The 25994-nt window shown below is 46.0% G+C and overlaps 1 protein-coding gene across 2 annotated transcripts in view; it reads left to right on the top strand.

Moving 5' to 3' along the window:
- Positions 1-921: 921 nt before the first annotated feature.
- WWC1 (WW and C2 domain containing 1) overlaps positions 922-25994 on the top strand; it is a 73978-nt gene continuing 48905 nt past the window's right edge. For both annotated transcript variants that reach the window (XM_050905138.1, XM_050905137.1), the window contains exon 1: positions 922-1051. In XM_050905138.1, the coding sequence (XP_050761095.1) occupies positions 933-1051 (119 nt within the window). In that variant the 5' untranslated portion in view covers positions 922-932. The remainder of the gene's footprint in view (positions 1052-25994) is intronic.

Raw genomic sequence — 25994 nt, 5'->3', positions numbered from 1 at the left:
CACACCGGCGGGCCAGGGACACCTCACAGCCTGAGGGATGTCTCCCAGGTCGGGGAAGAGTTTATGTGCTTGCCCGGGCGAGTGCCAGCACCCCTGACACCCAATGGCCCGCGTCTCCCCGGGGGCACAAGCACCTGCTCTGTGTTTCTGGCCATCCCCATCGCGCCCCTATCCTCCACCTCCTGTGCTTCTCCTCGGAGGGGCCGCGCTGAGCCGCCGGCCCTTACCCTCAGGAGAGCGGCTACAACGGCAGCCCTGGGTTTTGGCCTCGTAGCTCCCGCCCTGCGCTGGCCCCCGCGCGCCCGAACTCCGGTGCCCCTCCCCCGGGCACCCCCCGCCGGGCCGCCTCCCGCGCGGGGCCCTCGCCCCCGCCCCCGCCGGCGGGGGGCGCTCTCGTGCGCGCGGCGGCGGGGCGGCTCTGCCCCGCGCGGCGGCGGGGCGGGGCGGGGCGGGGCGGGGCGGGCGGAGCCTTTAAGAACCGGCGTCCCACCGCCCGGGGCGCCCGTGGTGGGCGGGGCGCAGCCGAGGGGGCGGAGCCACCCCGGGACTCGCCGGGCCGCCGCCGCCGGCGGCGGAGCAGGAAATGGAGGCGTGAGAGGCCGGGCGGGCCGGGGCTTCCCGCGCCGCAGGGCTGACCGTGGGCTCGCCCGCCGCCCTCCCCGGACCGCCCCCGCCGCGGCGCGGGGCCGGGCGCCTCGGCCCGCCTCAGCCCGGCCCGCCTCAGCCGGCTCCGCGCCCCGCCCCCGCCGCGGGGCCGGCATGTGAGGCTGCCCGGCGGCGGCGCCTCCCTGCGCGGCTGGGCCGGCGCGGCCCCCACACCGCTCCTCGCTGCCCGCGGGAGGGGAGGCCCGGCCCTGCCCCGGGGCCGGCCCCCGCCGCCGCCGCCCCGGAGCGGAGCGGTGGATGGGGCAGCGCGGCCGGCGGTGGGGACGATGCCGCGGAAGGAGCTGCCGCTGCCCGAGGGCTGGGAGGAGGCGCGGGACTACGACGGGAAGGTGTACTACATCGACCACGGCAGCCGCACCACCAGCTGGGTCGACCCCCGCGACAGGTGGGCAGCGGCGGGGGCGGGCGGGCGGGGGGCACTGCTCCGGGGCCCTCTTCTCCCCTTCCCGGGGGGCGGGGGGGCACCCGCGGTCAGAGGTGCGCCTGCCGCCCGCCGGAGCCCTGGCGCGGCTCCTCAGCGCGTCCTCTCCTCGCTCCCAAGTTGCCCGGTCGGTAACTGCTGCAATTCGTCGGCTCCAGCCTGGCTGCTGTTTGGCTCCGCGGGAGGGGAGGGCAGGGCAGGACGGTCGTTTCGTTACCCGCGGCCCTGGCAGGGCACTGGGCGCCCGCCTGCTGCTCGGGACGTGAGGGATGGGAGGGAGGTCAGTGAGTTTTTTTGTTGTTGTTTTGTCCTCTCATCTTCCTACCCACCTGCTTTCCTGTCTCCAGACATCTTGCAGATCTGCATTGCACGCTGCCACTAGCACGTGAGTGTAATGCAGCTGGCATCAGCACTGCCGTCTGAACCGTGGCAGGGGTGGGGAGCCCACCTGGTTCACCCCACGAGAGCTCAGTGGAGTAGGGGGGGACTGACAAAGTGGGGTCAGAGAGGTGTCGGTGGGTCGTATCCCGCATCGTGGCCCACCTCTGCAAGCAGCTCTGTGGCCTTGGTGAGCGTGGCAATTACGGAGGTCACTGACTTCAGGGTGTGTTTCTGATCGCCCCTGTCTGCCTCCTGCTTCCCAGCAGTCTCCTCTTGCTCCTACTTGCTCTGAGGAGCTCTTTGCCTGTATTGCTCACTTTAAAAAGTAAGAGAAACAGAAAACAGTCTACTGTTCAAGACCCAGGTCATTTTCCAAGCAACACTCTGTCCTAGCATGTTATAGTTCCATGCTTGAGGCAGTTACGGTAAGCCAGCGTACGGTAGCTTGAGCATGCAGGAAGCTCAACTACTGGATCGCTGTTGAAATCAGAAGTTTCTAAATTTCACATTTAATGCTCTGTTAGCTGAAGTTCCCAGACACAGCAACTAAAATATCCATCTTAATGAGCTGGAAATTCCAACAATCTGAATATGCGGTTTGTCATTGATAAATTTTACACGCTTCCCCTATCTGACAGTGAGCGTTCCCCTTGTTATGGGGCAGCTAGTGTAATTTCTGAATTTGTTTTCCTTTCTTCCCCTTGCCCCAGCGATCAGTTCCTTGAAGGGGCTTCCACTGTTGGTGGGACGTCAGTACTTTGCCTTCTCTCTGGTTCTACTTAGGTGTTTTTTGTTAAGCATGGAAGTGAATGATTGTCCAATTTTACAAGATTTCAAGGAGTGTTCTGCATTCCAGGAATAATCCTTGTGTGTACTGTACACAAATGTAACCTGCTGCCAGCTGGGGGTTTGGAACTCGTTTTGAGGCTTCTGTTTCAGTAATGTGGTTGAGAAGGGCTAGTAACACAGTTGTTTCAAGGTGTGTTTTTAACCTTCGTAAAAGTCAATAGAAGCCTAAGTTAGGAATGCTTTCCTGGCATCTTTATTTTGTTACAGAGAATGAAGACAAGTGAGAAATCTAATAGGCCTAATACTGGCTTATAAAAACTCTCATATGTCCTTGGTTAGTGATTCAAAAATGACAGAAATGACTGAATGGGTGCCTTATTTACATGTGTGTACTGAGCTGTTGCAGAATCATTACCTACTCACCACTGTTAAAGGAGAATATTCAAACACATACTGATAAGTCATATCGCATGACATATTTGTTGTGCACATAGAAGTACACCTGAATACACATGGCCCTGGCGAGCTTTGCGTCTGAGTCATCTTCCAGTAGTGCTACCAAGAAAACAAGCTGTATTGGACACTGCCCCTGAAAATCCTCAAGGTTTTGAAGAGTTTATTGGTCCAACACTAGAACAACCATGTGACACAACACTTACCCATCACCTGGGGGACCGTGTGCTTGTATGAGTTGAAACCCTGCTCTGACATACAGGAAAGAAGTTTCAACTAATTACCACTGTCTGTGAAAACCAGGTGATGGGGAATTTCTGATCAGCTCAAGTCATAAGATGACTACTGTCTGCAGTAGTGAACTTCGATTTACACACTGATCATTGAACTTTATCAATGTATTTTAAGTTTAAACATTTGTAAGCCTAGCCTTTTACAAGTCATCTTTAAAACTGCTGCAGCTGAGAGGTTGGTTTGTGTATTTGCTACAGTGCTCTCTGTGTGTTGTGCTTACACATGCTGTCTTTTACCCAGCGAAAAGCAATAGATGTTAGGAAACATGGCTGTAAAACTGCAGGTTTGAGGGATGTGGAGGAAGATGTGTGTGTTAGGGCTCACTCTAAACCCAATGGTTTGTCAGTGGGACTGTACCTTTGTAATACCTGATCCGTTTATTCAGGGAGCAACAACTGGTAGCTAAAGATAGGATGCACGGGTTTTTAAACCTTCCCTAAATCTTTCATTCTAGCTTAATTTAGTGGAAATAAACATGAGCAGGGATACCATCTAGCTTCAGGGCATGGGCTTGCCCATTGTTTTTGTGACAACAGTTGGTGTCAGGTTTGTAGTCCTGTTAGCTGAGGTTGGTTTAATAGGCTGCCACGGAAGCAGGCCTGGCTGTGGGCACACAGCGGGGTGTCCGCAGCAGGCAAGGGGAGGCAGGGGGGGTAAGGTGGGACCTCAGCTGGCCTTGGATTGCATGAAATCAAATGCTGGGCTGGTGAAGCTGGTGGGGCTGGTGTTTTTCCAGCTCTCGTGTAACACATGACACCAGTCCCACAGATGGGCTGTTAGTAAGAGGGGCCATTAGACTTTGCCAGTAGGAAGTCACTGGCACCTGGTGGCATCTCGCTCTCCTGTAAAGCTGACTTGGGTGATGCTCAGATGCCTGAAATCTTGATCGAAGCAACTGCATGTCAGAGCACTTTTACCTCGTACCTTTTAAGGGTATACTAGACTTCAGGGCAGTCCTGGGAAGCCTGTGGATGTTAGAGCATTTTGGGAAATCATCTAATATTAAATAATCTGAAGAATTTTGTTACTTATCTGTTACTGTACCTGTGGTATGGTGTAACAGAAAAGAATCAAGCTACCTTGTAAGCAAGAATTTTGGGTTAACAAGCTGTAAGGCAGTTCTAGTGACCAGGTGGGGGGGGGGAGAACCCCTACTGTCCTTTTCCTTGTGTAAAAGGAAGCTCATGTAGCTGACTTTTCTTTGCAGATTTGTTTGCAATTAGATAGTTCAGGACTTGGATACAGTGTAATGGGAGATCAAACGTTATTGAGCTAGGGGAAGAAATTTGTCATTCCTAGTTTTAAAAGCAAGCATGATCTTTCAGGTATGCACCAGTACATACCATTTGGTAAAACATGCCAGAGAGTTGTCCCAGTTGCTTTCTTAACACAGAGGGTGCATCTGCACTGTAAGCTGCTGTGCTGATGACCAAACAGAAAATAAGAATGGTGTCTCAAAACGTTAGCACCAGCTGCTGCCTGTTGTTAAACATCAGTGTGAATCAGGAATTGCACCAACAGAGCACCCCGAATGAGATTTCTGCTTTCATCAGACATGAGGGTTAGAGGTGGGTATCTGGGTTCCGGTGGGTGTGCTGCCCTTGGGTTCTTTACACCGTGTTTAGGGGAACCTCTACTTTCCCTCAAACTATCTTGGAAGAGGATATTTTTTTTTACTTGTTCCCTTTCAACCCAGAAGCTTCCTGATTGTACTGAGGGTTTGGAGATGCCTGATAACCTGTGCCACTCCAATATTTGTGTTCTTGTACTCTTCCTACTGAGATGGTGGTGTAAGCAGTTTTTGCTAGTTATTTTAGATGGAGCTGACTGAACTTCTCCTTTTACCCCAATCACTGGACTCCTGTTGAGAGTGAAAGATAGTGAAATAAGAGCACTTCTAGCTTTAAGTTTGGTGAAGCTACTGAACAGCAGCAGATGTTTTCAGTTTTGGGAGGCAGCAGTGCCTCAGTTGATGGCCCTTCATTTCTTGAAGGCTCTTATTGATGTAAAGGGTTGGAGACATTTATTAAATGAAAGCCCAGATTCTGCAGTTGCTCCCTGAAATCCCTTCCTGCTCCATATGGAGGTTTTTCTAGTCTGAACCTCCAAAGTAGAGCTTTGGTAAAGAGAACGAGGGAAGAGATTTGCCAAGGTTCAGGGCCAGTATGTGCCAATGTATGTGTTGTCACATGTAGAAGACCTTGTGCATTTAAAATAGTTAGGGCCACTTATTTACTCAGGAAGATTCAGGTTTGCTGAGCCTGAGGATCTTACTGAAGAAAAGCTAGGCATATCATATAGAGAGCACAATTACCTAGCCATGCCCCTCTAGGTCTGCCTTCTAGGCTTGACGTGAAATACTGCAGAATATTTTGTCTTCTCTGCATTATTCTGATCTTGAAGCTTTTCATCCCCAGTCTGCTCTGCACACTTGGTCTCCAAACTTCCTGTATTAAAGATTTAGAAATGTGAGCGTCATGCTAAAATTTCATATGTAACTGTCCACTACTTGGATTATTTGCCTATAACATAACTATAATCACTGGAATAAAGCTAAATATAGCTAACTTAAATGTGGGAGTTCTCCAAAATAAAAGGGCTGGAAGAAGGGAGGACAATGAAAAGCAGCAAGAGTAAAAGGAGCTGTGCTTTTCTGTAGATGAAAATCAGTAAGGAGAAGAGAAAAAAATTCTCAAAGATGGGGCATTTCTTTTCCCTAGGTTTTTCTTTCATCACTGGCAGCATCGTAGGTCATGGAGCTGAAGGCTGCTAGTTTGATGCCTGCTGTTGCCTTTCTTTACTGATAGCTAGCCAAACACCCTGTCATATGTATGTGAATCTTCTGCTTTCTCATGCTTACATTCCCCAAAATAGCTGATTATTTTATAAAGAACAGGCAGTTCAGTGTGTGCCCATAGAAGCCGTTGATAACCATTTTCCATGAGTACAGAAGTGAGTGACAGAAAGCAGTCTTCATAGTTGTCTAAGTGCCATCTCTGGGAACAGGTGTCTTAATGTGTAGGACTTCTGCTGTTCTTACAATTTTTTTTCCACAGTGAATGAAAATTAATTGGTTTATATAAGTGCTAATATATAGGGAGACAAGGACAGCAAGTAAGATTGTGACACTTGAAATTTTTTTAACTTATTAATATCAAGAGTCTTCCAAGATGAATTAACACAGGCTGCACCTGTAATTGGAAAAAGTGGATTGGAGCTGAAATCAATCAGACCTCTTCAGTTATGAAAAATCTATCTTTGTTTTGTTGGTTTTTTCCCGAGATTCCCCAGACAAACCCTGTGGTAGGATGTATTGATTACTTTGGAGACTGCAGGGACTGCCTTCAGAGCCAGTGTGCTTCCTCTGTTGTGTAAACTCACTTTGAACTGGGGAAGGTAACTGGAAACAACAGATATGATGCTTTTTAACAAGGGCATCACTGCTAAAGGTGTGGTATGCACACGTGTGTAGTGACAGAGGATGCTGGCAGTGACTTTAGAACTACTAAAAGCATTATTTTATCTTACTTCCCTATGGAACATGAAAAAAATGAAAAAAGTGAAGCTTTCTTCTGCTCAGCAGCTTTTTAATGCATCTTGGGGAAGTCTGAGTCTTAAAAGATCAGAATTGCTTTTGAAGAAATCTCTGTAAATCACATTGTTTAGAAATATGTAGGTTGAGCTTCATCTTCTGCTCTGGCAAGGTCATCTTGCTCACAAGATCAGTCCTTTAATTTTGCCTCAAGGACTAACGGCTTGTGAAGTTAGTGGCACTGCCATGGACTGGAAACTTATTTGGCACGGGGACGAACAATTTCATCCCTATGTAGGCCATGTATTTTCATATCGAAATAGTTATCTTGATCTCCATCCAGTGGAATGGCAGAAAATTGGCTAGTAAATCCCAGGTGATGTGGGTATGACAGGTGAGAGGTGGCTGCTGTGTTGGTCACTGGGGCGGGTGCTCAGTGCTGTTGCTGATGGAGCACCTTAAGCAGCTGCTGCTGCCAGAGCGAAATTCTGTGTCAGTGCAGGGAGCGAGGTCCAGAAGCTGGTCTGGCTCAAAAATGTTGTTTTACTGTCTGGGTTTACTTTACAGAAACAGTTGATCCAGGTTGTGTATGCTTGTGCAGGAACTTGTACTGGCGCAGCTGGGGCTGAGCGGGAGGCTAGGATGTGTGGGAGTGGGGCTGGCTCTGGTGGCAACCCGGGAATGCTGCTGAGGGGGCACTTGCGAAACTGTCCGCAGGCACTTGAGCTGGTCAGGCGCTCTGCCGGCCCAACCAGGGAGGTGTTCGCAGAGCTGGAGGTGCTTAGCTTTGCCCTGTGATTTCTGACCGGGTTTTACAGCGAGGGTTGATTTTCACTTGCTGGAGCCCAGATGAAACCAGCAGTGGGGTAGAGCATCTCCTAAAGGTGTAATTTGCCCTGGTGTCTTCATAGCTAGCACAGTTATGGGAAGATGAGTTTGCAGCAAAATTTTCCATGTCTGAATCTGATTTAAATTCCTCTAGCTTGTGCCAGAAAACTTATTGGAGGACAGGGAAGACTTGTCCAAAAAAGTGTAATGAAATAATATGTACATAAAGAAGTGATGTGTGCTAGGTGGCTGAGGGTGGTCCTGTCACTGACCTGCCACACCACCTTTTCAGACTGGGCTCCTATCTCAGTTACTGGAGGAATCTATTAGTAAATGATTGTTAATATTCTGTGCTCCTGAAGGTGACTGCACAATGCCAAGGCTAGCCTTGCACTCTGCTCAGCATGCTGAGGAGTGTCACCACCCCACAACGTGTTCCTGCACGCGTTCCGGAGACTGTGCTGATCTCGCTGTCTGCCAGGATTGGAATGTTCTGGGCTTGACTTGGCACTCGGTTGTGTCAACTATGGGAGAACTTCAAGTCTTTCTCAAAGAGGGGGAGAGATCATACAGCTGGCTTGAGAAAGCCTTGCTGATGTTCTCCCTGTGCAGGGGCTGGCTGCCTGAACCTGGTGGCCTTGAGCGCCCCACCAGCAGGGCAAGTGTTAGCTGAAAAAATAAATGAATAAAGGGGGGTGCCAGCAGCTAGGCAGAGGTATGTAGACTGGTGCTACTACATACACATATGCGAGCTATGTAGATCGACCACTTCCTTGGAAAGAAGTACTTTTTATGCTGGCTGATTGCCATTCATGAGACCTGTTTAGTAAGGTTACGTGCTTTGCTTGTGGTAATGAAGACTTAGTTTTAACTGCTCAAATAAAACCCAGAGTTCTTGTTCACAGAGCCTAAGGTTACTGCTCCCCCCTCCCTTTTAAGCTACATGCATAGATAATTGGCTGAACAAACAACAGACAAAACTGCTCCCAATAGAATAATAACTGCTTTTCACTGCCACTCATCCAGTCAAGTGACATCTGGAAGACTCTCTGGGTAGTCACAGGAGGTTTGGTGTGTAACAGGAAGATGCAAAGAAGCCAAATCCTACAGCTGTCAGTGTTCTCTGGTTTTTCATGCTTTTGGATGGATTCTGCTGGCTTGGTTTGTTCTCTGTTTATACTGGTACTTACGGCTTCCGCCCCAGCCACGATGTTCTGCAACATAAGTACCCAACACATTTAAAAAGCAGATGAATTGCTTTCCCAATCTTATAGAGGTGCTGTGGGGATTAATTAGTTCTGACAAAGTGCTTTCTGGCTGGGATGTCAAGCTGATGTTTCAGGACTAATGGTATTGTTCAGTGAAACTATTTAGTTCTCAAATGCCTAATCACTGTTTTAGAAGAATTTACTCTGTGGAGGAAAGCTTTATTGATTTAAAGCACGCTATAAACAGTATCGATTTGCAAGAGGCAGTCATTCATATCTGTTCTATGCAGAGTTGAGATGTAAAGTGGTCACATAACTATTTTGAACTAAAATGTAAGTGAAACTATTGCTTAAATGACCCTACAACAACTTGCAAATTTCTCATACGTGACTTACAACTGCCTTAATAGCCTTGTACTCAGAACAAGGGCAGTCCCCTGCTAAGGAGAGGCCTCTCTGCTATTTCATCCCTCACAACCCTACCACAGGGAGGATGGCCTGCAGAGGAACAGCAGTGGCCAAAATAATCTTCTGGACCCTTGGAGCAGCACAGGAAAACGTAGGTAGCCCCAGAACTGCTCTATAAAGCTGTGCTGTGGATAACTTTGCAGTTAATTTTGCTTGTGCCAGGCACAACTTTGATTTCATGTGGCATCTGAGCCAGCTGAGCCTCTGCAGCTGCTAGAAGACATGTTGGTGGCCCAGCTGCACGGGCTGTCCCCTTGCCCATGCAGCCTCCAAGCCATCCAGTGTATGAATCCTGTGGGACGTCCTTTAAGGGGCTCGAGCAGGTTGGCACCATGGGCTTGCAGCAGCAATCTGTTGGACTGTGGCACCTAAACCCTGAGTGAATGGGAAAAGTCATCTCACTGACCTTGACTCACTGGACACTTGAAGTTCTCCTAGTTGGACTGTTTGAAAGATTGAGTATGTTTTTGAGCTGCTTATCCAAATTATCTCAAAGGGAATTTGGGTGGGGATGATAATGGAAAGTATTTGACTGTCACATGTGATGAGCTCTGCAAGTTATCCAGTCTGTTTCCTGTGAAGTATCCCGGGTTGGTGGCCTGTCTTGGGTGGTGCGGGGTCAGCCAGCCTGATCCAGGCTACAGAGAAGCTTGTAGTAACCCCTTTGGGAGGTGGAGGTTATCATACTCAATTGGTAGAATTGGCTTGCTCTGCAGCTGCTGAAATGCAAGGGAGGAGGTGTGTGGGTGGGAGTGGGGAAGCAGGCAGCACCCCAGGAACGGGGCAGCTGTTGTCCTGGGCCGGCAGGGACTGGGCAGTCAGGTCAGGGTGGGCTCCTCGTTGCCGGCCTTGCAGTGGTGCATCTGGGTGTTTCATGGTGCTCCAAAGCTGAAACCTCTGCTCACCCCAGTGCTCCTTTCTCTGAGGGGAAATCTTCGGCCTGTCTACTGCCTGCTCCATAGGGCTCCCATGGTTCACTGGGGGTTTATTAGGATTTCTGAGGCAGCATGTGTGCGCTGTGCTTCTGCATCTTATGTCGCTGATCCAGGAGATGTGACAGCTCTACTGCAGTGGTGCACGCAGGGTAAGGTCTGTGCTCAATTAGTGATGCTGCTCTAGTTTTTAACAGCTGTTAGATTGTTGCAATGCTCTTTAGACAGGCTTTTGCTGTTCAGACCCAACCTTTGTTCAGAATCGTGCCACTTCTGTTCCTCAGCATCTGATGTGACTTCGGTTCAGTCTTCTGGTTGCTGCTTATGACTTTTGCTGTTTTGATGGGAAGAGAGGGGCTCAGCTAGCCAGAGACCTTCCTTCTTTGGAAGGTCTCTGCTGCCACAGCAGCTTCTGTGTTCTTTTTAGGATTTTTTTCCGGATGCTCCATATGACTAGTGGAGTGATGCTAGTGATATAGCTTAATTGACTGCTGTTGCTCTGAATGAATTCCTGTGTAGCAGGGATGGAAACTTTTCTCAAGGGAGAACTTGGTATGAAAAGGAAGTATTTTTAAGATAAAATGGTAAGGCTTATCTAAATTAGGATGACCTGTACTGTATGTAGTGTTCCAGATGAGCTTTTCATATTGAATTGTGTTTAAAAAAAAAAAAAAATCCTTAACATGAATAACATTTTTGTATTGCAGAGTTTTGGCATGGTTAAACTTGAAATTAAATCAGTGCTTTGAACAGACTTTTTTGTTGGAACATGTATGTGGTGATGCTCGGGTGTTTTTGATTAGTTAACCCTGCAGAGAATAAGGAGGTTAAACTCTTCTGTTCAGTATATTATTGAACATTTCTCAACATCTGATCTCTGTGCACTTCAGTTGTCAGTTCACCCACTTGTCAAGGAATTTCAGAAAAATCTAAACGTTATCTCTAGATCCAGCTAACCTAAATAGCTTGTCAGCCAGGAAGGCAGTAAGCCAGACTTGCAATTTGTCTTTTCTTATGTCACTAGTAAGTATTTCACGCCACAAGATCTAAGCATCAAAGTTAAACAATCTGTTGCCTTGATGGGACACTTATTATTTAATTCTTACGTGGACACATACATAGAAGGCTTTAGGCTGTTTAACAGCTAGTTCTGAAAAAGTAAGTTTTCCAATGTTCTAGACATAGGCAGATTTGTCTGGTAAAGAGATCTGCTTACAGTCCTCAGTGAGTGTTATTCTGTCTTATTTTAGCCTATATATGCAGGAAAGTGAAATGTCATGGCTGCTACCATGTCCTGTGGCTTTCTGCAGCACCAAGGTTTTGCAAGGTATCTTAGACTTCCTAACTTTCCTATTTTTTACTTTTTTAAATTTAAATGTAGAAGCTTCCAGATTTAACTTAAATCCAGTCTGTCAAATATCAATGTGATATCTTTTCAGTTGAGATGGTCTATAATTCTGAATAAAGGTAGATATATTGTCATATGTCATCTGTTAATTATTTATACGTATTGTATGGCATTGCTAGTTTCTCTTGCAGCTGGCTCACTGGTAATTCAATTTAGAAGGTATCTGCCATCATGGTCTTTGCTTGATGCTAAAGGAAGCATAACCTGAATGTAAATACTTTAAAGCGCATGTTATTTGCTTGTCTGATCTCTTATACTCCTTGGGCACTACTCCTCACTTCCTTTTTAACATTTCTTTTTAGGAGAAGAATATGTGAGTGGAAGGGCAGGGGTATGTGGCTGAGGAACCTGGCTTGGTCATTTGCAAAAGGATTGCATGGATAAAAATCTCAGTTTGCAAAGACAAATTTGCAACTGAACTGGTCACACAGTCCTCCACTCAGACTTGTTTTCACGCATCCTTTGTAAATGCCACTCTTATCCCTAAAGCAAATGTTCTGTGTTGAATTTTCTCATCTTTATTCTCTATTTGTCCAGTAGTCTGTAGCTAGTACCCCATAGTGCTTCCTGGTTTCTTTTCTGTCTGCTTCCCAGACACAGGCTCCTGCAGTTTTGGATGGTAGTTCTGACAAGTTGTGTTGCATCTTCAGTAGCTTAGATGGGCTGGTGGTCCTTTCTATGTGGTCACTGTGGGTTTTGAGTCAGGTGCTGTGGCGGTTCTTCCTTCCCATCAGGTAAAGATCCCTCAATTGTTGGAGGAAGACATGACTGCAGCTGAACATGCTGCAGTTCACAGCCTGGTTTAGAGCTGTGAACAGACAGTGACTATTTGGGGGTGGGAGGACTTGGTCTTGTGTCAGGCCATGTCCCATCATGTCTCCGTGGCTGCCAGAGCCCTTGTGCTCTCTACTGCAAGGCAGCAAGATGGGGGCTGGGACTTCACGGCTGCTCCCATTTTCTGAACAGAGCCAAGTGACACCAGGTCCTTGAAAGAGGAAGGCAGCTGGTGTGGTTAACTCTTTGGTGCTCAGGGTTTTGCTGTGTAGTAACAAAAATGAGAACAGTCCAAGTGGTAATTCACGCCGGTCATCATTCTGCTTGGAAATCTGCTTGTGACACTTGCTTCTGATGGAGGGCTGCAATTTGATAAGTGTTTCTTCGCAATCAGATTTATTACAGAATAGATTTGCAGTGTAATAACCTAAATTAGATCATTTTAACAATGACCTTTAAAGGCATTATTGTTTGAATTACTTCCCTGGAGTAGCTGGGCAGATGTGTGGCAACACCTCTCTGAATGACAGTAGTGCCTCTTACCAAATACATTGTTGAAGACAGACTGAAATGGTACTTTGATCTAGCTGCTTCGTGACCAGCCTAGATACCTGATGAAAGGTGTAGGGAATAATGGAGTTACGTCAGTATGAATTAAGGATTTTACAATAAGACTTATTATTTATGTTGCTTCCTAGATGTTTATGGAGGGTTTACTTCCCCTTAGCTAGTGTCTTTGCAGTCAAAGGCAAGCTGTTGACCTGTCATTTCATGCCTTTGTGTTCCCAGCTCTGATGGTCAGAGCACTCCTTTTTCCAGTGATTGTTGCTTCTACTTGCTCTCTCACAAGCTGTATAACACTGTTGCTTAGTTCTCTTATGGCCATGCTTACAGGGTCTTTAAAGCCTTTCATAAAGTAAGCATTTTGCCTGATGGGAGAAGGAGGTTTACAGAGTTTTTAAAAAAAGGCAAGAAATACACTGTAGATAATAGATTCCAAAAATGCAAATTTGTTTAAGCAGCTCTTAAAAAGAAGGAAGGGAGGAAGGAATTGAAGATTAAAACCTGTGTTTATATACATGTAGAAGCTGGAGGCAAAGCAATCCATTCATAAATATACAATAGGATTTATGTCATGGTGAGAAGTGCTACATGCATATTCATGTGTAATTTGCAAATCCTTTAGTGATTAAATACTTTACTCCAAACTCTAGAACTAAATAACCCTCTTGTTGAAATGAGATGTCCAAAGGCTCTAATGCTTCTCCAGTGGAGGGGAAAGGCTGGGTGGTGTAATAGATCTGATACTCTAATTTTCACTCTATTAAAAGATTTTTTTGTGTGCTTTGGGCATTATTTTATTAGGATAATCAGTAAGTCTTGAACAAAACATGTGAAGCAGAGACTTGCAAGAAATATTGTAAAGCTTATCATGCTAAGAAAAGCAAATAGACTTGGAAACTGATTTTAATGTCAAATACCTTTGTCTAAACTTTCATATCCTGTAGGTAAGGAAGGAGGCAGATGAGTAATAGAGCTTGGAGTGCCGATATCTGAAAGAAGTAGCCTTTGTACAAGCGAAGTGAATCGCCTTTAAAGGATGTAGCCTCAGTTTTTCATATAACACTAAAAAAATTAATATGAATGCACTGTTGCTGATGCTTTTGGTTTTCAGAAGCTCTAAAGTGTTATAGACAAACTATACACCTTCCAACATCATGAATAGGGAAAAATACTGCTATAGAATAACTGTTTCCTGCAACTTGGGTTGTAACGGCTGGTGAGTGCTCTGTGACAGTGCAGAGTTTCTGGGTAGAGTGGGGTGATGCAACTGGTTTATCTTGCCCTTCCGTCATTGGACCAAATGATACGCTGCAAATGGGACAGCAACTGACAGGCATCCTGCTGAAAACACAGAGTTCAGTGTCTGCCTCTAATATGACTGTGATAAGATAAGGTTGGGACTTGTCATGCGATTGTGTTATATGCTCTGTGCCTCTCCTTGCCTTTCTCGGGATCCTTTTGCAGCTGGAAGTAGCAGGCCTGTGTCCTCTCTAGATTCACCAGCTGCTTTGCTTGCGCAGCAGACTGGTGACCAGATAGCATTGGACTTCTGTGCTGGCAGGTGTTTCTGTATTGCTATGGTCAGTTACTAAAGAACCACATGGTTTTTTGGATTAAACTTCTGCTCAGTTCTTAAAACTGGACCTAAACATGTTCAGTTACACCAGCCTAAATTCTCTGTTTACCCTTTGGGAAAGCTGTGGTTTATTCTTGTATCTGGACCATTACAAAGTGTTGCTTACTGCAGTCTCTCCTGGTGTTCCTGATGGCTCATTTTGGAATTGCTCCTTTTTGTAGCTTTATCAGCTCTTTCTCCTTTGCTCATCAGTTTTGCATTGGGAAGAATATAAAGTACATCCATGCTGGATGGGAAAAGCCAGCAAAGTTCTTGTGTTCTTTCCTCCCCACTGAGGTTAGTCCCTCTTTGAAAGTTGTGTTGTCTGATTTAGCTTTCCTGCTCCTGTTTTGTAGCAGCCCACTTCTGGGATGCTTTGATTCAACTGAACAAGGAAACAGGGCAATGCACTCAATTCACTAAGGACTAGATATGCATTTTTCTGGCTGGCACAGGTGTAACAAATTGCCCTTTTAGTCCTGTTTACTCGTTTTTCTCATTCGGTCACAGGTAGGTTCTGCTCCTTGGTGATCAGAGAAAAGCCCTGGATTCCCTGTTGCTGTCTTGTGTTGTGATCAGGGAGGCATGTAGGAGAGGTGATGTCCCTTTGGTGCTTGGGGGCTCTGCTGTACAAAGCTGTACTTTGGTTGATTTGAAATAATGTTTCCAGGTAACTGTGAAAAGTTGTTGCTTTTACAATGAGCACTGAGAATTTATCTGCCATGTCAGCATCAGTGTGTCTAAGCTGGTGGCTAGTCACATAAGGGGATGAAAATGCAGCACTGGGTACTTGAAGAATATGAATTGGTTTAGTTCCATAGAAAGGACAAAATTGGGGTAAACAAACCCAGTTCTTAAACTGAACCCTAAGTGGGTGACTTCTTGACTTTATATGGTGGACCCTTCGCCCATCAAGCAGTTCAGGTGCAGACAGGGGAATGGCTGATGTGTGAGGCATGATGTTTCTGAATACTGTGAGGGTGTATGAGCTGGTTTTATGCCAATATTTTGTATTATACATTAATGAGGGGAAATAGAAGGGATTAATTTATTAACAAACCTCACTTTTTAAATGAGCACTACTCAGGTGGCGGCTGGATGGGAATTTGATGCCTGCCCCCCTCCCCCTGCCCCCGTTTTAGTAACCATAAGTGATTGCCTCTGGATCCATCTCGAAAGAGTGCAGTGAACCATTGCTTACAGTATTGTAACCTTTTGTACATTTGCTGGTGGAAAAGGTAAAAAGCTTTGCCCTAGAGCTTGGTTGTGGCTGGAGTGCATCATTTAATCTTGCCCTCCAGTGTTGCTGGAGCTCTGGCTGCGGGCCTGAGCACAAACCCCATTGGCAGGGCTGAAGCAGCCTGAGGAGCAACTGAGCCTTCTTGGCCTTCTTGCCGTGGGAGGTAGCTGGTCCTTCAGCCCTGGAGCCCATCCGTCTCCTCACTAAGCTAGCAGGCACACAGAAAACTGCTCCCTCTTTTTCTGGGCACAGTTTCTGCTGCTGTAGTAAGTTGAAATGGCCCAAGGACTGTCTTTTGCAGCAGTGACTTGCTGGTTGGGAATGACCTTCCTGCAAAACATGGTTCCCCTGGAAGTCATGGCCTGCTCCTGAGCTGCAGTCAGTGCAGTGCAGTTGTGCTGTGCTTGCCTGGCACCGCAGGTTGGGAGCATGGGTTTGGTGAGGCAGCCGTGTCACTTGTAGTTTGTCTTTCAAAGCAGACAGCTTAAATATCAGATTGATGCTTTCTCAGTGCTGCGCTCGGGGCTGTAATTCCATCTGCTATGACACTGTGAAGGTGACACCTAAAAAGGTATGTGCTTCTTTCTGGATGTTCTCTCTGTATCTTCTGCATGCATAACTGGAGGCACCATTCTACCTGCATGTTGGCCTTGCTCAGCATGTGGTTGCTTGGGAGCCTAGCAAAACACCTAACATTTTTCTCTGAAATGCTGTTAGAGAGAATTTCAATGTCATATTTCATTCATCCCAAGCACTGCAGTTTTTGCAATATCGCTGTCTTTTGTCTTCTCTGGTCTGGAACAGTAGAAGCATCTGTTTATGCCATTGATTTGGCAATTATTAGGAGGACATTGAATAAAGGACATTACTAATGGAAAGGAGGAGTGTTCAAAGACCTCTGCCATTAAGGTCTGTGTTTTTAATAGTTCTGCAGATTCATCGCTGATTTTGGAACTTGATAGTAAGTTGGTTCTCTGGATCAGTCTGTAGGTTAGCTTAAAGATACTAGACAAGGGCAACAGGAGTATTTTGTTTGCCAGAGAATTTCAGCTTGGTCTTTGCAGATGAGCTGAACTGTGGATAATGATTTATTTAGCTGAGCTGATAGGAGTAAGTCAGTATACATGTTGAGAATTCTGCATTGATGGTGTAGATCAGCATTTGGGTAGAAATGAATGAAATGGGTGATACAATGAAACTATTTGCTGAAAAAATTACCGGCCTGGGAGTAGCATTTCATTCAGGTGCTGATGGTGAAGTAGTACTCAGTTAAGCAGCAAATTTCAAATCTGTAAGCTTTTGTGATGGCTTGCTTAAGACCAGGTGTATGGTGCTATAAGGCACAATGTCAGATCCATTAAACACAGCTTTGACTTAAAAAGAAGGAAGGAAATGAATAGCTGAGATGTTTTAGGTAATTGCCTTGAGCAACAGTGATGGTTGTATTCTAACAGCTTCAGTAAGTTATAAACAAGCTACAGCTGAGGCTAGATCAGGCAACTGAGAATTTGCACAGTGCCTGGCATAATTTGGTTGGAGAGCAGCACACATGGTGTGTGCAGGCTGTACTCCTTGGTGTCTGCCCTCAGCTCCCTTACCGGGGGTGGGGGTGGTGTACCCGCAGAGGTCTGGTTCCGATAACACTTCCCACTTCCCCGGCTGCTTTAGTTTTACCTGAAGTATCTTGCTACAAATACTGGGTTTCACTGAGTAAGACTTAAAATGGGGTTTTACTCATTCAGCTCCTTCTTATCCTTTGGCAGCTATAAAGGCTATGAAAACTGATAGTTATGGAGAAAAAGTGTTATTGAGGGCTCTTGGAACAAAATAGTATTTTACACTGTCTGAAAAAAATCCCAGATTTTTCCTTTTTTTGGACGGGTGGAAGAAGGGAAAACATGACTGAAGTAAGCTGGACAAGGATGTCTAAGAATGTCATCTATACAGGATTTGAGTTGTGCATAGAGAAGACTGGCTTTGAAGTAATTTGTTTTTCAGAACCTTGCCCTTCAAATTTCAAGGAAAGGTACTGTTTAAGGTAACCAGACATGAGAACAACCTAAATGTAGAGAGACATCCTATTCTGGAATTTGACATCTCTTGACATGTGAGCATCTCCTTGTGGAGGTGTTAGCTTGGAAATCCAGTGGTAGTGATGTAAATAGTCAAATTTGTTAGTACTTTCTTGTGTGAGCAAGGTGGATGTATAAAAGAGTTGCACATAGCAATTGAGTTGCTAATTAACTTGACTCTTCAGTATGGCTTTTTGGAAAGTAATGCTGCCTCTTTTCCCATTCCTCCTGGAACGGCAGGGTGTGCTCTGGCTGATGTCCGTGGTGACCCGGGGCATTTCATGCCCCACAAGAAAATCTCAGGAGTGAAATGTCTTGCGCCTTAAAGCACCTGCAGATCCTGTGACTTGTTTGCTAGGCTGCTCCCCAAGGTGGGCTTATTTTGTGAGGAGAGCATAGGGTTATCTACACCATCTTCTTTTCCTGGTTACATCCCCTGCGTTGAAAACAACGAGAGAAAATACTCTGTTACAGACGAGCTTGATATGGCATAAAGAAAGATGTGATTTCCTACTGTACCTTGCTAGGTTTGTGTGGTCTCTACTAGATTTTAAGAGCTTGTTTTGACCAACTCATATTTTCCAAGACAAACCTGAAACTCTTACAGAGTTGGTGCCTTCTGCTGCTTCCCATGACTTGCAGGGAAGAGAAACGTGTGAAAATGGAGGTGGTTTGGCTTGACTCGTTACGAAGCCCCTAAATAATATTTTGTGCCTTATGCACCAAATGCTTAAAATCCTTCTATTTTGGAGTTCACGTTAAATAATCAGGCTAAATGACAATGCATAGAAGGTAAAAGTGGAAAATCCAATGTGGAGTACATCCCTTTGAAAATGTAGCATGAAGTGTAGGTATATGATTCCTTAGGCTAGGGCTTTCCGTAGGATGGAGCCATGCTATGGGGATGAAGCCAGTTGAACTGGGGGGATCGAGCTCACCTGCAGGTAATGTTGGATATTTGGAGATCTGGGAAGCTGAAGTGAAATCCTCAGCAGAAGAAATTCTTTTAAAAATAAGAAATGTCAGAAACATCATATAATCCATGAAAAACGTAGCTATTGCTCTCAGTTTTTACACAAAAAGCACCCAAATGCTTTGTTAATGAGTACAGGAATAAAAGGAGACGCCAACCAAAGTGCTGTGCACAGGTAGATCTGTGCAGCCCCGTGGTTTTGTGCTGTGTGCCACTTGTCATTAGCCTTGCCAGCTGCTGCTGCGTGAGGCCATGCACAGCGTGGAAGGGAGCCCTGGTCTGAGCTGCAGACCTGAGGCTGCTGGGTGCCTCACCTAGGGTGCTCTGGAGAGAGCTGTTGTGCTGCAGTCGATCTGCCTGAAATCAGTGGGAGCAAAATCGAGCACTAGTAAATGAAGACAAAATGACTAAAGGGAAGAGACGGCATCTCTGATGTGCCACGGCATTATCTGTCTGGCAAACACCTAGGACAGGGATCTCCATCTGGCGTGGGCTTGGCCGTCGAGGAGTGGCTGCTGCCATAGGAACCGAGGTCCCTGCCTGCCAGAGTGCCAGGGCCCCTCTGCTGGGATTAAACCCAGGACAGCCACATTATGGCAGCCAGAGCTGCTGGCTCCGATGTTGAGCTCTTTGTCTTCACAACCCATCACCTGCACTGCTGCTTTTTCTTCGCTAACATCGCTCTTATAGCTTCAAAATATGGCTTAAACATTATGCCATACTGTGTTTTCAGATGCTTGGAGTGGTAAAAAAGGGCATAGGGATTTTAAACATCGTTGAGGGAACAATATGTGCAACTGGGGTCACACACAGCCAGTCACTCTTGCAGGGCTCAGCTTTGTATTCAGATGCGCTGGCCAGCAAGCTGCAGACATTCCAGATACTTGTGTTCGTTTTGGCTGTATCCAGGCACGCACTCACAAAGAGCAAGATGCGTGCAGTGAAGTATAAATCCCGTCCTCTAATGACTCAAAGCACTGTTGTGTGCACATACATGCTTAACAGATTGTATAATTAGCTGGCTTTGTAAGCAGGCAGCATGTATGATTCTTCAGTAGTTATCTAGAAATCTTATGTGGTGTGAGGAGTGTCTGTGGGTCCTTAAGCTTGTTCTATCCACGCACTGATGACTGCTGGGCAGAGGAGAGGGTGCTGCATCCCCTGTGCTCGGAGGAGAGGGGCTTCCCAGGCCCGGCACCATCACCTCTGCCTTCCTCTGAGCCCTGGGCTGGCAGGCAGCTCTTCTTCCTTGGCTGCCGATGCTGGGCTGGTTTGGCTGGCTGCTCTGTGGGTGTGGGGACAGGGTAACAAGGGCTGTCCCCAAAGGCAGCTTCCAGACAGCACCCTTGAAGACAGGCTCACCAGATTGTGTAGCCATGTGCTTTAACATGCACAATGTGAGTTACAACTAGAGCCCTTCTCTTGGCCTGTGAGTTTGATTAGGCTTTGGCCCGGGCTGCAACCTGTTTTTATATGAAATATTTAATTCAAAAGTGTTAATCCTGGAGGTCACAAGCCTCATTGCAGAATTATCCTGACCCTGCAGCACAGGAACTGCTGGGCCTGCTGGCGAAGCAGCTGCTGCTGTGGTGCTGTGCCTGCTTGCTCTTGCGAGAGAAGTGTTGCAAACTCCAGGGAGCTGGCTGCGAGCAAGTAGGAAGGCTGGGGTTTACTGCCGCGGAGGAATGCGACAGGTTGTGCTGGTGTCCAGGAGACGCAGAGGGTGGGAACCGCACCAGGGCCCAGGGCTGCGTGCTTGGGATTTCACTGGAGCCGGGGAGGAGCCGGCAGGGAAGTGAACATGACCTTGAAAATCCTTATCGAGATGAAAAGGTGCAGTCAGTGAGCACATTCCTCTGCCAGCCACGCTGTGCACAGTGTGCTGCCTGGCTGGGCTGACAGCGAGTGCTGCGGCTGCACAGAGCTCCAACAAACAGCTCCTTGTCATGTCTTCAGGAGATCCCTTCCCGTGGTCGGTGGCAGGGTGTCTGTCGGTCCCCCAGCAGGGCTGGCATGATCTAAGGGTGTGTGTAAACTTAAGCAACCAGCTTCTGAAGTTGACCGTTTCTGTGCACTTCATTTATAAGCAATAATGAGTCTGAAGGCAGTAGCAAGGCAAAGTCTGGCAGCTGGAGAAGATGGGCCACTCAAGAGGACCAGTTTTAATTATGATTCCATGGCAGATGAAGCTCATCTATACGAGTTTGGTGCTCAGAAATCTGGTGAGCAGCCAGACAGCTCATCACAACCAACAAGGGGGGGGTTTGCGATTTTCCCTAGTGCTGCTTCTGTTCCTGACACTCCTCTGTCGCTGGCATGCTATCAACTGCTGAGTCCCGCTAACCCAACTGTAAATTCACTCGGCAGAAAAGTCTGGGTACTCTTCTCTTGTGTTACTGAATGGAAGCAGTTCGTGGGAGGGCTTGGAGGGTGCGATAGGGGAGAGCAGAGCTGCTGGACTGGGAAGAGGAGCAAGGAAGGGGTGCGTAGGGTGGAAGGTGGGAGAGGTGCTTTTTATGGGAGTGACAAACCATTAGCCTGGCTTAGTTGCTGATGTCTTTGTGCTGTGGATCTGACACAATTCTCCCTCCCTCCCTGTACTAGCATGTGTCCTTGTACAGTCACATGCTGATTCAGGTTAAGAAACTGCATTGCCTAGAAATTGATCCTTTTTTAAAATGCTTTTTGGGTGCATTTAATCCTGAAGCATGTCCCAGGAAAGTGTCACAGTACAGATAAAGCAACCCTTGTAGTGCAAAAAAGAAATCAACACTTACTACTACGACTATGAATATGCGCTGCAAAATGATGAATGCTGCATTCCTGAGGAAATCTAAGTATTGTTACAGCTTGACTGTGACTGTAGCACTTTTATTGCTGAGACTGTGCTGCAACTTAGGGAGCAGATACTTAAAATTTGTTGGTTTTTTCTCTTGACAAGGATAGAATACAAACCTCTCTCTTTCTCCATGGCTATATGAACTTACTCTTGTGTGCTGTGTGTTTTTTGCTGGAGGAATTCAGGTGTTTGCCAGTGTCTTTGAGATAATTCCTTTCTAAATGCTTAGCTTAGAGCCTTTGGGCAAAAATCTTGTCTCGCTTATCAAATTCAGATCCTTTTCAGTTTTAGAGGATCTAGATGTGTGCTAGGAATTTGGATGTGTGCTAATGATCTTGGGAGGTCTGTTTTTAGCTACTGTGGAATGGTGTAGCCTCTGCTCAGGGAGACAGAGCTTGGCTCGCTCCTGCTGGCTGGGGCAGTCCATTTGCTCTAGTATGTGAAGACTTGTTTCCCAGTTGAATGAGCTGAATCGACTTGCTGAGGATTGCAATGAGTAGTCTTGCCATCACCTATGATGCTCTTGTGGAAGTAGTATTTGGTCCTATTGAGTGGCGGAGTTATCAGGATTGCTAGGCTGGCATGTGCTATAAGTAGTTGGGTTACAGAGAATATGCTGCGTGTCCGCAGCCTGCTCCTGGGCAAAGCATGGCATGGCCTGAACGCGCCATTTCTCTCAAAACTGGTGGACTGGCTAGCCAGCTTCTTTGTTGGTCCAAGCTTGATGCCATAACCCTAGCTTTCATTTGCCATGATACTTAAGACGAATATGGCATCTTTGTTTTTTTCCTTGAAGTTATTCAGCTTGTAAGGCCAGGATGAAATGTAGCCTGTTCCATTGTGATTCACCTCCTTCACTTCTTAACGTGGAGCAATTAGTATGGTGGTACTGAAGCTGGTGTCTCTGCTGTCATACGAGCCAGGAGCTTGAATGAGGTACAGAACCTTTAGAGACTTGAAGCTAACTTTTTTGGCAGGCTATCATTATAAACCTTGAAGCCACTAGTAATGAAACAATAACCACCAGGCATTCAGTTACAATGAAAATTGAAGGGAGTGGTTCATTAAATGCTGACCTACCTACATCTTTCCAGTGCAGAGTTTGTGACCTGGATTTCTAAGGAGTGAATTGCCTGCAGGACCACCGGCTTGCTCTCAGCTTGACTTAGCAGAATGCTGGTTGTCTTCTCAGAAGGATCTGTATCTCAGTCAATTAACGTGGGTGTAGGAGGTCTTGTATGTTCTCATTAGCTCTGTGACTTCCAGTGGTGAATGGTCGGTACTGTTGAGGTGAAACTTTCCTGTACTATCACATCGATGCCAGTAAGGTTATAATGTCATCACCAAAACCAGAATTTAGTCTTCAGGGGCTACTCTCACCTTATTTTATTTTGTGTTATAAAAAGTTGCAATCTTTTGCTCTTTCCTGAGAGGGAGTGCTGTAAATCTGGCCTTTTTTTAAAATGCAGAAGAAACTTGCTATTTTCCCCAAAGTTTGGAGGCATTGCTAGCAGAGTTGACTCTGGAAGAGCAAGACACTGACTATGGAGAAAGATGAATTGATAACAGTGAGAAGCTTCAGCATACAAAAGCAAAGATAATATGCTAAGACCATTGACAATTGATTTCTTTTGTCTAGAACTTTTCTCTTATGAGAAATATTTCAAAGTATGTTTTATTGCTTCCAAAGGGATTTAGAGTAGTTGACTTAACTTTGCTGTTAGGACTTGATAATCTTTCAGGGTCCAGATGAGTTTTGCACATCTGTTGTATGAGGAAGAAATGGGGACAGGAGAAGTAGGAATACATTGATATCAAAAAGGCAAACAATCTAAGGTGTTTTTAGTCGCCTTCACCAGAGTATATTGGAAAGAGGAAGATTGTTCCTTTGGAAAGAGGCTCCTGTGCTCTTTTTCTGATACACTACAGTAAAATAGTAGCTAAATATTAATAGTAAGACTATGTAAGGTGTGTCTCTGACACATACCTAGACCATGAAGTATGAGCAGCAGTGATGAAGTGGTACCTATGCTGAGTCTTCGCTTAGTGGAAAGAAATGCTGTGCTTTTTGAACTGAGGAATAACTAAAAAGCTTTTGATACCTGGTACCTCTGTAAAGGTCTATTGGACACTAAAAAAAAAAATAATTATGATACACTGCATTAGGTAGAAACTACGTTAGCTGTCTCAGGCCAAAACATATAGCTGTCTCTTCTCCACAAGGCCTTTACAGCAAAATAACTGTCAGTTACCCCATGGTAAAAGATGATGCTTTCACACACATGCATGCTCCTGTTTAAAGATGCCACCTTGCTTTTTTGGCAACCAGTTATAACTTGTGATCAGGATATCATTTATTGCTTGTACTTAACTGCTGAGACCTTCTACTTACATCCTCTTTGAACAATTGATACCAATTGCATCCATGAGCTTGTGTTCATAGAGATCCTCAGATAATACTCCCTGCAATAATATTTGAGTTGTAAACAGTCTTGGGAAATGAGTTTTTCATAAGGAGTTTTTGCTTGAATTCTGAAAAATGACATGTTGCTTCTGGGATTTGTCTCAAATTTTTAAAATTGAGTAAGACTAAAATGATCCTCCTGGTCAGGAGACAAGGCAACTCAGTATAATGAAACTTGTGCTGAATTCAAAAGTTACTGTCCCCTTTCTCAGTCTCATACGCCAATCTAGAATGCTTTAGGAAAACTCATTTATTTTTCCTGTGGCTGTGTAAATTCTGTACAAAGAAGAGGGAAAGGGTCCCTCATGAGCACACTGTCCCTGGAGGAGACAGTTGGCTGTGGGCTGGTGTTTCGGGAGGGAAGGGGCAGCTCTCCTGGTGTCGCACACGCTCCTGCTGGGGAGACTCCCTGTGCACAGGGGTCTCCCTCACTGCCCCCGGACCTGGCAGCTGGGAATTGCAAGGGGTGCTACGAGCAGTATCCCAGTTTCAAGATAACATGGTGCTGATATGTGTGGCTTTGCCTGTGAAGAAATGCACGTTTGTCCTGAATCTGAAGAAGGCTTTCACCTTAGTGGCACTCTTCCAAGAGTCTTGAAAGTAGACGGTACCAAAACCATGGTCCTTCTCCCAGTTTGATCTGAGCTGTGGTCCCTGAGTCTCTGGCCTGTGCCTCTCTGCAGATGGACTATTTTCTTTCTTCCTGAGCTGAGTGCTGGGCATGCAGATCTTCAGCAGGCTGCTTGTGCCACTTCGGAGCTGGCAGAAGGACTGCAGGTGGGCTTTAAGCTGTGCGAGATAGGTGGGGAAGGGGAATGCAAAGTGCAAGTGGTGTTATAACTTTGATGTTAACACAGATTTAATCTGTTGGCAAAATATATTTATAGTGGATCATTCAAAATAAATGATGTTTGTAAGAGTAAATCAATGAAACTCACTTGATGATGTAAATTTCATTTTTACTGTCCTCAAATGAGCAAGCAAACTTCAATAGTTGTTGATTCGTATTGACTCCTGGGCAGTGTGTGAAGTACTGAGCTATGTTTAGTGCTTTGTACAGTTCTGTCTATAAATGCAGTTTGGAATAATATTTTTGTGGCTTAACTACATAGTAAATCAAGGCTTTGTTACTTCGGATGAAAAAGGTACTAAACCTATTAGCTTTATACTCTTATCTTATGCTTCTAACTCTTCACATCTAAAGCTTTACTCTCCCAAGGTTGTTCTAAACTTCAGTTCTTGTTTTGACATTTCTGTTTGGTTTTATACAGTATGACTTTTCAGGAACTGAGAAGGCATTGCATCAACACTAGTAGCCACAGTAGTAGATAATAAAGCTGATGTTGTGAATTCCAGCTGCTTATGTGCTTCAGCAGTCGCTGCATCCATGAGCTGAGTGCTGTGTAACCTGGGCTTTCTCCTCTTCGGAGCAGAAGTGAGGTGTCATGCCTTCATTTCCAAAGGCTGTCTTCAGTGCTCACCCACAAGGCTGGGTCTGTTGAAATAGTTTTGGTTTGCCCCTCTTGAAGGATATGGCATGGATTATAGTTTGCAGGGCAATGCCTATGTTTAAGTACATGTTCTGTATCTTGAATTCACAATTGCTTTGCACCTAGAAGGATTTTTGTTCTTCTGTGTTGTCCACTCCTCCAAGATCATCTTGACGAGGCATCTCCTCTGATTCTTGCAGGCAGCCAGAAATATTCCTGTTCATACCTGGTAATGCTGAGTTTACAATGGCATTGAGGGGGCCCATGTCCTCCTATGACTGCACTTAGGCCTCTTTGGGCTTCGCTTGACTTGGTAGCTTCCTATGTGTAGCTGGATTCAACTTTATCTGGACGAGATTTCCAAGTTGACAGGCTGCTGACAGATCAGAGAGCAGTGAAGTAATGTTTCCAGAACTGATCTAGGCATTGCATAAAAGCTAAGTGGCTGCAGCTCATCTGTCTTAGGGCAAAGAGCAGAAGAGGCTGTGGTGATGCCCTGCTGCTTGCCTAGACTATGTTCTGCAAGTGATGCAGAACAAAAAGCCTGCTAATATTGCTGTTTGGGATCAGGAACATCAAATAG

This window comes from Gymnogyps californianus, chromosome 14 (assembly GCF_018139145.2).
Source record: "Gymnogyps californianus isolate 813 chromosome 14, ASM1813914v2, whole genome shotgun sequence".
NCBI lineage: Eukaryota > Metazoa > Chordata > Aves > Accipitriformes > Cathartidae > Gymnogyps > Gymnogyps californianus.
This window is presented reverse-complemented; position numbering and strand designations above follow the sequence as displayed.